Source organism: Lissotriton vulgaris, chromosome 3_1 (genome assembly GCF_964263255.1).
Source record: "Lissotriton vulgaris chromosome 3_1, aLisVul1.2, whole genome shotgun sequence".
Lineage (NCBI taxonomy): Eukaryota > Metazoa > Chordata > Amphibia > Caudata > Salamandridae > Lissotriton > Lissotriton vulgaris.
In genome coordinates, this window is record NC_141689.1 from 474,265,295 (window position 1) to 474,283,471 (window position 18,177).

At 47.5% G+C, this 18,177-nt stretch overlaps 1 protein-coding gene across 1 annotated transcript in view; it reads right to left on the reverse strand.

Annotated features, from left to right (window-relative positions):
• Positions 1–4,622: 4,622 nt before the first annotated feature.
• The window catches only part of SGTB (small glutamine rich tetratricopeptide repeat co-chaperone beta), a 134,605-nt gene continuing 121,050 nt past the window's right edge, over positions 4,623–18,177 (reverse strand). Inside the window, exons 11-12 of the mRNA XM_086962963.1 lie at positions 6,613–6,761; positions 4,623–5,823 (exon numbers count right to left, since the gene is read on the reverse strand). Of these exons, the coding sequence (XP_086819089.1) occupies positions 6,650–6,761 (112 nt within the window). The 3' untranslated portion in view covers positions 4,623–5,823; positions 6,613–6,649. The remainder of the gene's footprint in view (positions 5,824–6,612; positions 6,762–18,177) is intronic.

Below are 18,177 nucleotides of genomic sequence, written 5' to 3' on the forward strand. Positions count from 1 at the left end.
TAATTTATGTTACACTGGTCTACTTTCCGTACTGTAAAGAAAAAACAAAAACACATTTCTTGTTATTTACTGAATAAACCTTGCCTAAAGTCTTGATTCAAGTCTATAAAGTTGCCAGAAAAACTCACATCCTTTCCCAAGCAAAAACCAGATCTATTTATGGCCAGACTGTGAATGAAAATATAAATGCAAGGGACATTTTCTAGAATTAGCCATATGTTTTAAATACCGTGCATGCGGAGTAGAAATGTAATTAAAACTTGCATTGGGGACCTGCTATTAAATACTGTAAACTACCAAAGCTACGGGTTCAATTTCCTGACTTTTGTATCTGTTTCTGTACATTAATTACAATACACATTCTGGTGCAAGAACGGTAGAGACGATATTCTGGAATTTGGGGAAAAACTAATGCAACCATGTGATTGCACTGGACATACAAGGGTGAGTACTTTCAGTAAGTATGCTAGTGGCATGTAATCTGTGGGTAGTTCCCTCTCACTTTTGGCCTGTTTGGTTGTGAAGATTTCTTGAGACTTCTTTGGCTGCCAGTCAACGAGTGCTGTGCTTGAGCGCAGGGCAGGCTGCGTGTCATACGTCCAGAGGTGAACACTGAGGGGCATATTTACAAGGGTACTGCGCCACCGGAGCTCAATTTTGTTTAACGCTCCGGTGGGGCAAAGCCCTGCTCTATATTTATAAGGCACGCTAAGGCTCTTTGCGTGGCTTAACGCCGCCTTTAAAAAAAAATAGGCCTCCTCGCCACAGTTTTCAGCAGCAGAGTGCCTTGCAATGGGTGTTGCTGTGGGCGTGCCCGCATAACACCCATTGTTTTTTTACACTGCCCCAGATTTACAAGGATATGTAAATCTGAGGCTTTGAAGAGGAGGCGTTGAAGTGGCACAACAAGGAGAAATACTTTTATTTCTCCTCGTTCTGCAGCACACATAGAAGGAGCAACACGCTATTAATCATTGTTTTTGTGCAAAAAGGTGTCCCTTCCTGCATAAACACATTCATCCCTGCAATGCAGGCACCTTTACACCATGGTGCAAGGGTGCCTGCGCAGGTGCAAGGCAGCTTTTTTAGCACTGGCACAAGGGAAAACATAGGGGTGCACCGTATTCTTGTCAATACGGCACATCCCTGAGTTTTAAAAATGATGCAACGCAATTTCATTGTAAATATGCCCCAACTGTGGCTGTGACATCATGCAGCACAGCATACAAGGAGAGGGAAAAGTGGAAATCTAGATTTGGAGGCTTATTTACAAGCCTCCTTGCGCCACTGGTATGTCACTTTTTCCCATTTTAAAAGTGACGCACCGGTAGTGCAAGGGGGGTGTAAATAAGCCCCTTGGTGTTGCACCAGCATATTCTGGTGTGCCAAGGGAAGACTCTGGAAGAGAGATCCAGATAGATGCAGAGGCTAACAGCTGCACTGACCTGGGAATTCATGTGAAGGTAAGACTTGGGACTTGGCAAAGGGCAGAAAAAGAACACAGAATGTGTCTAGTAAACTAAGATAAAATCATTCAAATGGCCGGCGTCAGTTTACACAGAAATTGAAGTTTGCACACATGGCCTCAGGAAGTTGGGAACTCTGAACGATTAAACAACCCTGTGGCAATTCTCTAACAACCCTTGAAGGTGATGCCTTCTGAGGAAGTGTTTTCACTATCCCTCGATCAGAAATTCAAGAAAGCCTCTTAGGACACGATATTGATACAGGGAACAATTGTCCTTCCTGAGCTACATTAGGTGCTTTCCTCTATACTTTGCATAGTCCTGAAGATGGCACATCAGATGCTTACAGCAGATCTGAAATATTGACTGTCGTTTGGACTGGCTTAGCATCAAAAGATCGTGTTTGTCAATCATTGATAAAAGCGTTGTGCTTACAATAAAATATTTCCTGCCTCTGTATACCAAATGTATGTGTCTGCTTCAAGAGAAGCAGACTAAGGGCCAGATGTAGGTCGCCAAATACCGGTCGGTGACGGCCGATTTCGGCCGTTACCGACCGGTATTTGGAGATTGAGATGTAGGGGGCCTAACATTTACCTATTCGGTAAAGTTACCAAATCGGTAATATACCGAATCAGTAAATTTACCGAATCGGTAAATCTAGATGTAGGTGGCACTGAAAACAGTGCCACAGGCCCTTCAGAATTCGTTATTTACCATGAAATACTATTTAATGGTAAATAACGAATTCCTGTGTACATGCACATCTCTGCATGTACACCTGTGCCATTTGACACAACTACATGACTACCCTTAGGGCGTGTATGTGTGCCACATGGCACAAAAGCCAGAATCAGGGGTGCAACAGGTTGTCAAAGTGACACCCTGTCCCCCTTGACAAATCGGTAATTTTAGCGAATCGGTATTAACCGATTCGGAAATTGACATTGATTCCTATGGGCCTCAAGGCCCATAAGAATCAATGGCAATTACCGAATCGGTAAATACCGATTCGGTAATTACCGAATCATACCGATTCGGTAAAAATTACCGATTTATTACCTACATCTCATTTACCGAATCTAGAATACCAAATCAGTAAAATTCGGTATTCTAGAGTCGGTAAATGAGATTTACCTACATCGGGCCCCTAGTCTGTGATTTGCACATACTAGATATATGCAATAAGCTGGGATCAGTTGTTGGAAACCCTCAAAGAGTTTGATACTCTTACTCTATAGGGCTCCATATGCGGCATTATATTCCATTATCAAGCCCTTGTCCAAAGGGAAGACATGATTCTTGCATACAAGAGATGGCAATTGCCAGGTTAGGTTTCCGTTATTTCCATTTACCCCTAATATATAAAGTTGCTACCTACCCAGGCATAAATGACACTTTTTAGTGCTCATAAGCTAGTTCCTAGATATAACATAAATTGATACTCCTAATACTCTGTGGTGACTTGCCAGAACGGGTGGAGGGCGCGGAGTTAATAAACATGTATATCACTGACCAGATCTTGTTCCAGGAAGATAGTACAATTATTACAATGACAGGACGGGAAGAGATGTTAGATTAAGATGACAACTGGTCAGTTAGGTCCCTATGAGTTGGCACTATTATGGTAATAAAAGGTTAAGAAAAAAAGAAAAAATAATCCATATTTGGAAAGCGCAAACATATCAACCCTCAAGGTTTTAAGGCACTGGGGGCTGTTGGGGAGTGTAAGTGAGCTATTGCAAAGATCACATGATGCCTAAGCTGAGCAGCCACCGGCGCCAGGGATCAAACCGTGAGCCCCATACTGCAGAGTCAGCTGCTCTGACCGCTGCACCACACCGCTCCCTCCCAACTGTTATAACTGGGGATGATACCACTGTACCCTCCAATTGTAATGAGGGATTTTTATGTTCCAGACAATTATTTATGACATTTATAAGTGCATCAGACAGAATAAAGGAGATATCAAACAACAACCAACTGAACGACCTTAAGAGAATTACAGCTGAAAGAGGGCAGTAAGAATGTAAGGAAAATACAGTAACAAAAGCGCTGCACACAGCCACATCTTTCTGATCAGGATAGTGTAGCAAGTTTACAAGATATTTCACACTCGTGGGCTGGCTGAAACATACAACTACAGCTTGAAATTAATTGTTTTTTTTTGTTGATAAACAGAGCACGAAATGGCAATAAAGGGAAGCTATAACATTCACCCAAGTAAATGGCACAGTTATGCAGATAAACAAGGGAGGAAAAGGTCATTTTACAGTCAGGATATAGTGACAGTCTCTTATTATAAGCTGGGGGACCCTTTAACTGCATCAGTTGACCAGGTTGGGTGGTGCTTGTGAGATTTCTCTGGACAATTTCACAGGCCTCGGATAAACTCTATGGGTCAATGATTGAGCACCCTAGAGTCAGCTGTTTCAACACTTACCTAAGGCCTTCCATAGGGTTGTGAGATACAATCTGAGTGATTGACTGCGCTATTCACATGGACCGTACTCAGTTACTATAAAGATGATTATTACAGCCGTTTTGGCCACTACTGGTCCATTAACTAAAAGGCAAAATAGTACTTTAACACCTTCCGTGCGGCGCAGATTCTTCCCCGGACAGGGTGTGGTCGTGACGGAACCATTCCGTCATCAGCACAGCTCAACCGTGACTGATGACAGAATGGTTCCGTCACCAGCATCGAAGGGGTTAAGAGATTATACTCTGTTTTGAAGGGTTCTGCACTTCTTCTGGAATTTTAATAAGTTACTCTACCCAGATTCTATAACGACACGCACTGTATTTTCCCCCATTCTGCGATGCTTAACCTACTAGCAAATTTTAGGTCATGAGACCTCGTAAGAACATTGCCCACTTTATGTCTGAACCAAACATTCATTGTTTCAACGGGGCATCCTTTGGTTCTCTCGTTGTGATTTTGGATACAATTGGGAACACTAATTTATTGCTACAAACAACCATGGTGTGTGCTTTAATGTCTGAGATCAAAGCCTTGGATGTCTTAGAACTACCGAATGACAGCATCATGAAATCTAAGTTTAGATATTAAGCTAAATGCTCTTCATCTTGTGGCCTTGGCCTTACACCCTAACTAAGAACGAACTGTGCTCCTTTGTTTCCCAGTTACTTGACTTCACTCTTACTGGATGACATCACAGAGAACCCTACTGATGTATTGATTTAGTTCCAAAATTAGGTCTTTATTAGCTTGGCCAGAGCTGTTAACTCTCTTAAAAAAGTCTGGATGGGTAAGTTTTACCTGAGATTCTGGTTGGGGGTGCAGCTTCAGGTTGCCTGTATATAGAGCTCTGCGCCTCTGCTTCCAGAATTATTTAATTTTATGAAACTCTAAAACTAGACACAGAAATATCAGAGAGCAAATCCTACCTGTAGAACAAGGAGGTGCTCCAGGTGGAACAATTGGATTTTCTAAAGATTGTTTCACCAGCCTGAATCACACAGCTTATAAAGTCTCAAAGGAGTTTACAGAGCCAAGTATGGTGACACCAACATAACGTTACTGTACCTTGAACCAGAATTCCAATGTGAATAAGGCTTTGCAACAGAAATTAATAACCTCACATAGGAAGCCAGTCACTATATTCCATCAAATCAAATTTGAATTTTTTAACAATGGCGGCTAGCGGAATAATATTTACGTAGTACGTCACCAGTAACAACTTTCTAACAGAGTTAAGCTCCATGCATCTAGCATTTCTTAATTTCAAACACTGCTGCATGCTAGCACTGAGGATGAAGAGTTTCAGCTTACAACAAATTACCACTGGCTATCTTCAGAAGTGCCATAAATTCCGTCTAGTAGACAAAATTTTACATACAGAAAGCTGATTTTAGTATAGACCTAGCTTAATGTTACTTTGCTAGGCACACTCTGTATGTCCGTTACTCTAAAAACAGGTAGTCAATAGATTCAACAGTTCACGTCTTCAGTTAATTTAAAGGTCTGTACAGAAGACAAACAAGCCTGCTGATTGTAGCCGACTTCTAAAGCAAGTTCTCAGTACCAATTAACATGGTTTCGGTGCAAAGTGAAGAGTGCCTAATATGCAGCATATTCCCCGAAACCAGATGGTTTACATGTAAGATGGGAAGACACATGAGTTCTGTTGATTTTCACACTTTCATTCACATTCCAGGACTCAGAATGTAGGATCAGACGTGAAATGTCTTCATAAGAATGTTGAAAGCGAAGTAAGTATGGCAAGCCCTGCCATACTCAACTCTACCCTGTACGGTTGAATCAAAAGGAATCTTCTGCCTGAAGCAACCAAGCACTGTTCCCTTGACTGTCCATGTCCACTTCAACCTGCCTCTGAAAGATAAAACAGAGAAACATGTACACAAGGGGGAGGTTTGGTTTTGGTTACCCCTATATAGCAGTGTTCAGTAAATTAACAGAAGTGTTCTGTGTGGAATGTTCTGTTGCATATGGGATCCACGTCACTTAATGGAAGATAAAGAAATACAAATGTTAATGCTTAAAAAGTATTCTCTTGAAAGGCATGATACCCTTAAAGTTTAAAATAGAAATTATTTGTATGCTTTAAATAAAAAAATATCAGTTGCACTAAGAAAAGTGGTTTCAAGCTGACCAAATGGTTGGCACTGCTCTTAGATTTATAATGGTAAATAGGGTTCCCACGCTGCTGGCTAGTTCTTGTCCATTTGACCATCCTCCCAAATTTTGAAAGTTGCCTTGGAGAGTTTGGGGCTCAAGTGAACTTTTATGAAGTACCTTGTGAGTTGTTTCCAAGCTATTGGCCCCATATTATTAACAGGTTAGGGCTTATCTATTGCGCATTGAAAGAATGTTTTATTGTGAACAGTCCCCCATTTATAAATAAACAGGGTCAGCTGATGTGTTTCACCCGGGCTGGGTACGCTCATAAGCTTTCTCAAGGCAGTACGGGTTCCTTCAGACATCAGTATTATCTTTCACATATGACTGAGTCCTATTTCCAGGATATCAAAGTAACACTGTCCAAGTGGAAGTGTGCAGATACGAATAAACACTATCTTATCAGACTCAGAAGAGGTGAACTGAGTGATGAACCTCTGCCCATGCAGCCTAGCATAAATATGCCACAAATACAGTACTCACCTTGGAAAGTCGTATCATCACAACTTCACACTTCGCGTCAGGAATGCTCTTCGGCACTGCCGCTGAAAGATCGGCTCCGAACATGATTCCTCAACTGCTCCACCAGTTCTGGGTTCTGCTGCTGTATCTGCTGTGCAAACTGCTGCCCGCTGCAAAGAAGAGGTTCACAGAAATCAACAACTGACAAGAGAACCTGGTTGTGCACAGTTCATGAACTTTACAACACAAGACTCAATGGAAAAAGTAGAACTTGTAAGAGCAAAATCAGAATTAACTTTTGTAAATGAAAAATTTTACTTTCGCAAACGTTTGCTAAACCAAGATTAGAAGCTTGCCTCTGTTTGACCCAATGCTTGCCTCATTGGTGATCTTAGAACCCTGTCTGTTTTACAAGTATTTCTTTGTATTTCATGATGCCAACAACCTTTGTTGTGTTGTCGCAGCAAATATGATTGCAATGAATCAGACCAGATTTACCAATCAGCACTTTCATATTTCTATAACTAGGAGCATTGGAGCAGTGCACCTTGCACAACCTTCCCTTACTAAGCACAGGCAATGGATACAGCTGTGGTGAGGGCTCGATCACAGCATTCAGGGCCTAGCAGAGCAGCTCACAGAAAACACAACCACACTGGTCATAGGATCTGAGCGGAAGTCGCGAGGGACCTCTGCTCCAGGTCTCGCCCATGCGTTACTCGGATCATTATATCCCTTCCCAAGTTGGTGTTCAAAAGAAACAGTGAAGCTTAACAAATAAAGTCTTTGAATTTCTGATTGGGAGCTTAGTTTGGTCTCAGATTGTATCTCAGCTGACTTGACCACTGGCTTGCATGCTGACTACGGGGTGATGGTGTGATCGGGTCCTTGTCTATGTTAGCAGCAGCATCCAGTGGTACGTGGTGATTTTCCTGGTCTTGATCTCCGGTGCGGATGACATCTCCTCACTTTTGGCATGTCTGGAATTATCTCCTTCCTGGTCTGATTGGGGGACCTTCCAGAACCAGGAGACGTTTCTGGGCACTATCTCCTGGCCCCGTTGGACTGTGATGGCAGTTCCACTCACTCTCAGGGCAGTTCACAGCCCGGGGTCATATGTTGTTCTGAACTTTCCCCTACTGTGTCGGTTCCAAATTAGTACTGAGCTATCTGGCATGATGATGCGGTCTTTGGCTCTGTGCCGTTGAGTGGCTCGATCATTGTTGATTGTACGTTGGGCTTGAGTTCCATCTGGTTCGTATGGCTCTGGGGAGCAGGTCTCAGCCACAGGGATGGTGTCTATCCGGTGTCCGGCAATCATTAGAGACCACAGTGACCTCTGAGTTATGCAGTAAGGGGTGCTGCAGTATTCTTGCAGGAACTGTTGTAATGCCATTTCGGGATCCACTTGTTCTTCCATTGCAATCCGTAGGACTTTAACGTGTGCATGAAACACTCTGCATTGCCATTGGCCTGCAGCCATTGTGGAGTGATTCGATGATGGTGAACTCTCAATAATGTAAGCAAGTCTTTAAACTCTTCTCCTTGAAACGGAGGTCGGGTGTCTGTTATGAGCTCCTGGGGCAAACCAAACAGTGCAAATGTTCTCTATAAGATGGGTTGTAGATGTGCGAGGGACGTAGACACAATTACCTCTACTATTGGGTAATTTGAATAGCTGTCTATTAGTACGGCGGTCAATCTTCCATCAGGAAAACTTCCAATGTCAAGGCTTACCTGCAACCATGGGGTTGGTGCTGGTGCTTCGGTTATCACAGTAGCCAGTGACTCTTAGTTGATAGTGAGCTGGCAAGGGCGGCAGTTTCTTACTAGGACGTCTATGGTTGCCTCTAGCCCAAGGAACCACACCTTCTCTCTCATGCACACCTTCATTCGCACTCTCCCTAGGTGTCCTTCATGGGCAAGGGCTGTCGCTCTCTCCTGGAGGCTCACCGGGATCACGATTCAGGATCCTCTCAGCACTAGGCCTTCTGCTGTTGAGCTTAACTCGTCTCATACTTTCCATAATTTCCCTAGGCTTTCTCTGTCTTGCTCATTCCACTTGTTGGCGTCTGGCAGGAAATCCTCCCAGGAGCCTTTCCGTAAAGAGTCTACCACTTTGGCTAAGGCGAGGTCACTTTTGATGGCTGCTCTGATTTCTTTGATGGTGAGAGCATGTGGGCATGCCCATTGGGAAATCATGTTGACGTATTCTTCTGTTTTTACATTGTTGATCACTGTCTTTTTTCACTGGACCGGGTGGGTGTTGTGAGAGGAAATCTGAGGGGTTTCTTGCCCCCGGTCGATACAAGAGTTCCATTTGGTAGTGTTGTAATTGTATCGCCCACTGCTCAATCCTCGGTGTGGGGTGTGGAGCTGTGCCTTTGAATAATGGGAGTAGTGGCTGGTGGTCGGTCACGACTCTGAATAGGTGACCGCTGATGTACAAGTGGAAATGGTTGCAGGCCCTTTTAATCGCTAATGCCTACCTTTCGATTTCGGAGTAGCGTGCTTCGGTTGGTGTAAGGGGTTTGCTTGCGAATGTGAGGGGCGCTTATTTGCCTGGTTCTGTCTCTTGGGTTAGTAGCACTCCTCGACCCACAGGGCTGGAGTCTACTAGGAGTTCTGTCGTTCGGGTGGCGTTGAAGTGAGCCATGGTGGTCTTCCCTAACAATGCTTCTTTGACTTTCCGAAAAGCTTTGTCTTCTCATTTGCTCCATTTCCACACAGCGTCCTTCTTCAGGAGGGCTCACAGCAGCTCCGCTATCATGGCTAAATTGGGTATGAACTGCCCACAGACATGGCCATTCCAAGAAAACTCTGTACTTCTGACTCCTGTGGTTGGAGCTGGGGATTGCTGTATGGCGTGGGACTTCCGGCGACCCTTGACCCTGCCTTAGGGCCGGTCGCTTCATGCACTGCGCGGCCCCCGTGATTGTGCTCAGGCTCCCCCGCTGCTGCTGCGAGTTCGCCGCTGCTCCTGCAGCTAAGTATTCTGGTTTTGTGATTGTGCTGTAAATTGTATTTTGTTGTATTTTGTCCTGCTGCCCGTGATTGTACTGTGATTGTCTTTTTTGTATTCTGCCCCCTCGCCTCCTTTTTTCCCGCCGGTACCCCCCCCGCTCCCCGCCCCTTTTTCCTTTCTGTACCCGATCCCCCCTTCCCATTCCCCGCCCCTGCCTCCCAGCTGCTCCTCCCTCCCACTTCGCCATTTATGGCGGAGTCCACGCGTACGCACAGCAGTCACGCGCAGCTGGCGCACCGATTGCGCGCCAAAGGCAAGCCCGTCCACGCCTGGACCACGCCCAGAGCAGAAACCCTGGACCTCGCCGCACCCAGACCAACCGACTGAGATACGACCCGCCACCCTCATCGCACTCAACACCGGACGAACGCCCGCCTGCTATCGAGCCACCCCCAAGCGCACCCACGGACCCTTCACCTGTCAAGCCTGCAGATTCACCTGTCTCCAAAACTGCTCCACACCCACCAAACAAAGCAACAACAACAACCCTCAAGTGCATCCTCCTCAACACCCGCTCCGTACACAAGCACGCCATCAACCTCAGGGACCTCCTCGACTCAACAGCACCAGATGTCGCCTTCCTCACGGAAACCTGGATGAACACCACCTCGGCCCCCGACATCGCCATAGCCATCCCGGACGGCTACAAAATCACCCGGAGGGACCGCATCAACAAAGTAGGAGGAGGGATCGCCATCATCTACAGGAACATCATCAGCATCACGACCAACTTCGAAGACACCATCCCCACCGCCGAACACCTACACTTCCAGATCCACACCGACCCCCAGACCATCCTCAGAGGAACGCTCATCTACAGACCCCCGGGCCCACGTGCACAATTCAGCGAAGCCATCGCCGACCTCATCAGCCCGCACGCCCTAGCCTCACCAGACTACATCCTCCTAGGAGACCTGAACTTTCAACCAGAAAACAACAACGACCGCATCACCACCACACTGCTCGACAACCTCGCCAGCTTCGGACTCAAGCAACTAGTGGACGCCCCCACTCACCTCGCCGGCCACACCCTCGACGTCATCTTCTCAGCCGGCGACCAGATCGCCTTCAACCACGCCACAGGACTACACTGGACCGACCCCAGCTGCGTACACTTCACATTCAAGAGGACCACATCTCACCACCACACGCATCGGATGCCCCGCAGATGCTGGAGCAAAATCACCACGGATCACTGAGCCAGAACCCACCTGCCGACACCAACATTCCCGACACCGACACCACAGCGCTCAACCTCGCACACTGGATCACCAACGGCGCCGACGACCTTGCCCCACTCAAGAACACCCAAAGCAAGACCTCACCAGAAAACCCTCATGGTTCACGGACACCCTCAAAGCCATAAAGAAAGCCTGCCGAACTCTCGAAAAGAACTGGCGCAAAGAACAGACAACGGAGAACATGAAAGCCCTCAAATCCGCCACCCGCGAATACCATCAGCAAATCCGGAACACCAAGAAGACATCGCTCAAGGAACGACTAGACAACAACGCCCACAACAGCAAAGAACTCTTCAGCATCGTCAAAGAGTTCTCGAACCCGAAAGCCAGCAACAACGACATCACCCCCTCGCAAGACCTCTGCAACTCCCTTGCCACGTTCTTCCACCGCAAGATTGCAGACATACACGACAGCTTCGGACCCCAACCCCCACCCCCGGACTCCTGCCCTACGACCTCCACCAACACGGTCAACGCCTGGACCCCGATCAGCCGTGAAGACACCATACATGTCATGAACACCATCCACTCCGGCTCCCCCTCCGATCCGTGCCCCCACCACATCTTCAACAAGGCCAACACCATCATCGCACTCCACCTACGGAACGTTATTTACAGCTCCTTCATGTCAGTCACCTAACCAGAGAGCTGGAAGCACGCAGAGATCAACGCCCTCCTGAAAAAACCCTCCGCAGGGACCTCAAGAACTTCCGGCCCATCTCTCTTCTCCCCTTTCCGGCTAAAGTCATGGAAAAGACCGTCAACAAACAGCTGACCACATTCCTCAAGGACAACGACTCGCTCAACCCCTCACAATCCGGATTTCGAGTAAAAACCACAGCACCGAGACTGCCCTCATCGCAGCCACAGACGAAATCAGAACCATGATGGACGACTGAGAAACAGCAGCCCTCATCCTCCTGGACCTCTCTGCAGCCTTTGACACCTTATGCCACCGTAACCTAATACACGGCCTCCACAACACAGGAATCCAGGGGAAGGCCCTGGAATGGATCAACTCATTCCTCACCGGCAGAACCCAGAGAGTCTGCCTCCCCCTTTCCGCTCCACGGCGACCGAAATCATCTGCTGCATACTCCAAGGAACCTCACTCAGCCCAACACTCTTCAATATCTACATGAGCCCCCTCGCCTCCATCGCACGCAATCACAACATCAACATCCTCTCCTACGCCGACGATACCCAGCTGATACTCTCCCTCACCAAGGACCCAGCCACAGCCAAATCCAACTTCCAGGAAGGAATGAAAGAGGTAGCAGACTGGATGAAGCTCAGCCGCCTCAAACTCAACTCGGACAAGACTGAAGTCCTCATCCTCGGACAAACCCCCTCGCTTGGGACAACTCCTGGTGGCCCCCGGCGTTGGGCACAGCACCGACATCCACGGACCACGCATGCAACCTGGGTTTCATCCTGGACTCCTCACTCACATGACCAAACAAGTCACTGCCGTATCCTCCTCATGCTTCAACACCTGCGCATGCTCTGGAATATCTTCCGCTGGATCCCCACCGAAACCAGAAAAACGGTCACACAAGCCCTCGTCACCAGCCGACTGGACTACGGGAACACCCTCTATGCTGGAACAACCGCCAAACTCCAGAACCGTCTCCAGCGCATACAAAACGCCTCCGCACGACTCATCCTCAACATCCCTCGCCACAGCCACATCTCAACCCACCTGAAGAATCTCCACTGGCTCCCCGTCAGCAAAAGGATCACCTTCAGAATGCTCACCCACACACACAAGGCACTACACAACAGAGGCCCAGAATACCTCAACAGCCGACTCACGTTCTACACCCCCATCCGCCAGCTCCGCTCCACCAACCTCGCACTCGCCACCATCCCACGGATCCGCAGAGCCACCACTGGAGGAAGAACATTCTCCTACCTAGCAGCTAAGACCTGGAACGCCCTCCCCACACACCTACGACTGAACCAGAACCACCTCAGCTTCAGGAAACACCTCAAGACCTGGCTCTTCGAGCAGTATTAGCAACCCCCACCCCCAGCGCCTTGAGACCCTAACGGGTGAGTAGCGCGCTCTATAAATTTATTGATGGATCGATTGATCAAGTGAACGCCATCCTGGCTGAAAACATACCCAAAAAATTCGATCGAATTCTGGAAAAATTAACATCTGTCTTTGTGGAGGGTTATTCCGTGATCAGAGAACCGTTGCAGAGTTGTTCGAAGATGGTGGTGGTGTTCTTCAATGGTTGATGAGTGTAACACAATGTTGTCACTTGCTTAATACCCCATGGAGGTCTGAGAGGATTTCCTGGACAGCGTTCTGGAATATCTCCGCTGCTAACGAGATCCCGAAGTTTAGTTGTTTGTAGCGACGTAGCCCTATGGGGGTCAAGAAAGTTGTGATATATCAGCTCTCCTCGGCTAGCTTCAACTGGTGATAACCCGCATTGTGGTCTAACTTGGAGAACCATCAGGATCCAATCAGGTCAGCTATGATGTTGTCAACAGTTGGTGTGATGTGCCTTTCTCATTTGATTGCCTAGTTGGGCAGGCGCATGTCGATGCACAGTCTTATCTTCCCAGGTTGTTTAGGCTTCTCAGCTATTACCATGGGCGAAACCCACGGTGTCGGCCTGGTAACTTTTTCGATCACTCCTTGTTGTTCCAAATCGTGGCGTTCCTGTTCAACCAGTGGTCGTAGGTGAAACGGTATGCGTCTGTGGCTTAGGGCTACTGGTATCACAGCTTTGTCTATGTGTAACTTGACAGGTGGCCTTTTAATGCTTACTAGCACTCTAAATAGTTCTGGGAACAACTCCAGGATTTCATCTGTTTGCAGGGCTTTGACTGCATGAGCGAACGTGACGAGACCTAAATCTTCTGCTGTATAGCTTCCTACAAGGATGTCTGCTTCTCTATCCACTACATGGAATGTTGTGGTGATCTCTTGCTAATTTTACTTGCAGTCATCTTGCCTTTCAGAGCCAGGGGTGTTTGGCTTCAATAGGTGAGTATCTTGACATGTGAAGGGGTGTTCAGGGACTTTGAATGTAGCTGTTTGTACTGTTGGCTTCCCATTCCGTTTACGGACGCTCCTGTGTCAATCAGTACTGTGACTCGGACCCTGTGATTTCTATGATGCATGTGGGTTGCTGATATCTCCTACGTTTCAGATCTCTGACGAATGAAATGAGGTAGCATTCCCCTTCGTCCTACATAGACCAGTCTTCCAGGCGGTGTCACTGTCGTGCTAGTGCCGTGGCCGTTATTGAATTTTCGGGTTCTTCATGGGACAGTTGTCTTACTTCCTTCAATGGCGGTCTCCTTCCGCGTGCACCTCTGTTCTGTGTACCACCTCTACACGCGACGGCAAAATGGTTTGGGGTGCCACATTTTGAGCATGTCCGCCCTTGTGCTGGGCATTCTTCTTGGGGGTGTTCTTCTCACCCGCATTATCCGCCCCGCGACCCGGGTGCGCTCTTCGCTGGCCATCATCCTCTGCTCCCCTTTGTTGGTGTGTTGAGTGCATCTGCACGTTATGTCTTGATGGTTATAGATTTATCTTGTTGGGTGATGGCTATGTCCATCTCTGTCGCTCTTGCTTTCGACAGGTTGTGTGAGCTTGCCATGATTAAGATTTCTTCTAGTGAGATCCCAGGCTGGTGGAGGATCAGGGTCCGAAGGATCTTGTTGTGGCATCCTTGTATGACTCGTGCCCTCACCTCTTTGTTCTGGTCGTCTGCTGTGCACGTGTTGGCTACCTCCCTTAGCCGTGCATGGAAATCGTCCATTGACTCCCCTTCTCCCTGGTGTGCCTGGCGGAGTTGGGCTCTCTTGTAATCGGGTTTTAGCTGAGGGTCGAAGTGTGCATTTAGGGCCCATTGTAGTCGTTCACAGCTCCAGTGTTTGGTAGGTGTGTGAATAACTTGTATATCTCATCTCCCGCGAAGTTTAGTAGTAGGGACCTTTTTACAGTATCGTCCGTCTCCAGTGTCGCAGTGAAGTAGTTATCTAGGCGGTGGATCCACATTTTCCACCTAGGAGACGCAGTGGGTGGGTCAATCAGTTCATTGATTGGAGGCAAGGTGTTGATTTGGGAATATTGAGTGGCGTGTTGGATGTGTGGGCAGCCTGCGTGTTGTTCCAGCTGTTGTTGTAGTGGGCCTGCAGGTGCTGCTGCATCTGTCATGGCGTTTGGTGCTCGTGCCTCTGTTTGTCATTTAGTGGTGGTGACCTTACATGTAGTCCTTTCTCTCTTGCTCGGACTGCGCCACATTTCTTTGTCTTGTCTCTTTATTAGTTTTTTTTTCTTTGTGTCCTTACTGCCCCTAGTGGTTCTCTTTTTCTTTTGTTGAAGTGGGGCTGATGGTGGTTTGACGCTCAGGGCAGTGCTTAGCTGCAGGGGGGAGGGGCACTGCAGCAGTATTGCCACTTGTATGATCGTGTAGCATGGAGCAGCACAGTCAATAAAAACTCTGAGCGTGTTGGGGCGGTGCACGCACAAGCGCATATCTTGGATGAGCTCTGGGCGGGGATGCACTGTGCTTTGATTCGGGCCGACCACGGCCTGCAGGGGTGAGGCACATTTGCGTGGGAGGTCGGGAGGCGGTGTTAGCAGGGATGCGGACGCTGTACCTGCCAGATCTTGCCGGTTTTGTCGTCGTGTCACACAGTTTACCATGCTGCTGCCTTCAGCGCTTGACTTCTGCCCGTACTGGCAGATGTGCAGCTGTTCTCAGATTCGTGACAGCAAGGTGCTCCGGCTGCATGGTGCGGGGACGGGAGCAGGCTCGCGCTGTGTTCGCCTCGTGGCTCAGACGAACTGGATCACTATCGCTGATGTGGGGGCTGCGACAGGGTGGGGGTATCAAGATGCAACCACCCTCGTCGCCAGTGTTGTGAGGGCTGTATCACAGCATTCAGGGCCTAACAGCGCAGCTCGCAGAAAACACAACCACACTGGTCATAGGATCTGAGCGGAAGTCACAAGCAACCTCTGCTCATTTATTTAAGCTCTCTAGCCACGCCTGGCCAGATAGTGCTACAAAGTGTTGAAGCCCTTCCGGGCTAAGCTCTGGGTCCCACCTACGCGGGATTCAGATCATTACAACAACCATAAAAAACTCCCTCAACATGAACTTCGTGCTGCATGTAATCCATTACCATGCATGCAAATGATCTAGTTCTTTCCATATACAACTCCATGAGTGTTTTGCTTCTTCCGAAAGGTAAACTCTTCCAAAAATTACCTAACCAATGAATCAGCATCTGAGAGTTGGAATTTGGTCATGGATAACTGAAACAACTAATTATTTGTGTAAAACAACTTAGGACCTCCTTATTGCTACTTTGAAACAGCTGGGCTCATGTACTATGGTTTCGAGTACAAGAAACATGACCTCAAACACAGAATGCCCTTGTGTTCATCCAGCACTTCCTAATGATGCAGTAAGCTTCAGTTCGATAAAACATTATTGTCAAAAAAATAATTGCATATATATTAGATTACCAGACCTTTTTTCTACCTGGCTAAGGTAGTTGGTGTCTTGATACATCCCTGACTTGAACTGAGAACAAATATCCCCCCCCCCCCATCTCTCCTTGTCTTTAAATACAGGCATGTGCCCATGCTACCCAGGAGAATTATGGCTACAGCATGCAGACTCCCTATCAATAACAAATAAAAGTAATGCTGAACTCAAACATACCACCTTGTTGCCCTTATAGGAAAACTCATTGATTTAACAAAGACCATCAAATCTGGACCGGCTGAAAGTAAAGAAGGGAGGGGCCTGTATCAGATCAATGCAAGGGGGTCCTGCATTGCACACATTCCAATAGGCCATGTGCACCATGCAGATACCAATTAAAAGCTATATCAACAATGAAACATTGAAGAGCTCTAGCACAAAGGGATTGGAAATAGGCCTATTTCACTGTTCGTCCTTGCCATTTGCTAGCTGACATCAATGGGAGCCACACTAAGAGAAGGCATGAACATACAAAACTCGCCCATCTTGATAGACCACGCGCTGAGGTTTGAGAACCAGAGAAGAAAATAGCTTACACCGTAAAGCTTTATGAAACATAACACATAATTGCCCAATATAAGCCATTGCACCGAGTCACTATGATTATAGTGTACATGAGCATCTCCTAAAAACTGCTGTATGGACTTCAATACATTCAGAACTAAGTGTCACATCTAAAATCGAACCACAAACTCAGGGACCATACCTAACCCAACTTAAAATCCCCAATGTCAATAAATCTGTCAACAAATGTAATCTGTGTTTCTGGCTTCCACTACATGCACACTACACTGGCATGTTATCTTGTGCAAGTTCGATATAGTCATTTTGATCTCACCACGATGAACCAAATTAAAACAGGGGAGGAGGACAACCGGAGTATAGTGTCTGCTATTGTGGAGTCCTCCCATGACTTCTAAATATCACAGAGAACCATCTACAGTTTATGAAGAGAATGTAAACCAAACACTTTCAGCAGCAAGTAACACAATGTTTTTAGACACAAAGCAGAGGCCAACATTCACATAATAATATCAGTTAAAGTTTTGCTTTTTATAGTACAATGGCAACATATTGTCCAATGTGCCCTTCAGTGGCATCTAAACTATCAGTCAAATCAGTCAATCAATCACGAAATGTGTAAAGCGCACTACATACCTGTGAGGGTCTCAAGGCGCTGGGGGTGGGAGGGGGGAGGCTACTACTGATCGAAGAGCCAGGTCTTGAGGAGTCTTCTGAAGGCCAGTAGGTCTTGGGTCTGCCGTAGGTTGGTGGGGAGGGTGTTCCAGGTTTTGGCGGCGAGGTGGGAGAAGGATCTGCTGCCGCCGGTCGTTCTTTGGATGCAGGGGACAGTGGCAAGGGCGAGGATGGTGGAGCGGAGCTGGCGGGTGGGGGTGTGGAAGCTGAGTCGTCTGTTTAAGTATGCTGGGCCGGTGTTGTGGAGAGCTTTGTGTACGTGGATGAGGAGCTTGAAGGTTATCCTCTTGTTGACGGGGAGCCAATGCAGGTCTTTCAGGTGGGGTGTGATGTGGCTGCGGCGTGGGATGTCGAGGATGAGACGTGCCGAGGCTTTCTGGATGCGTTGCATTTGGAGTTTGGCAGACGTTCCTGCGTAAAGGGCATTTCCGTAGTCCAGCCCGCTGGCGACGAGGACCTGGGTGACTGTTCTTCTCGTCTCGGTGGGGATCCACTTGAAGATCCTGCGGAGCATTCGGAGGGTGTTGAAGCAGGATGAGGAGACAGCGTTGACCTGCTTAGTCATGGAGAGGATGACCCCTAGGTTGCGTGCGTG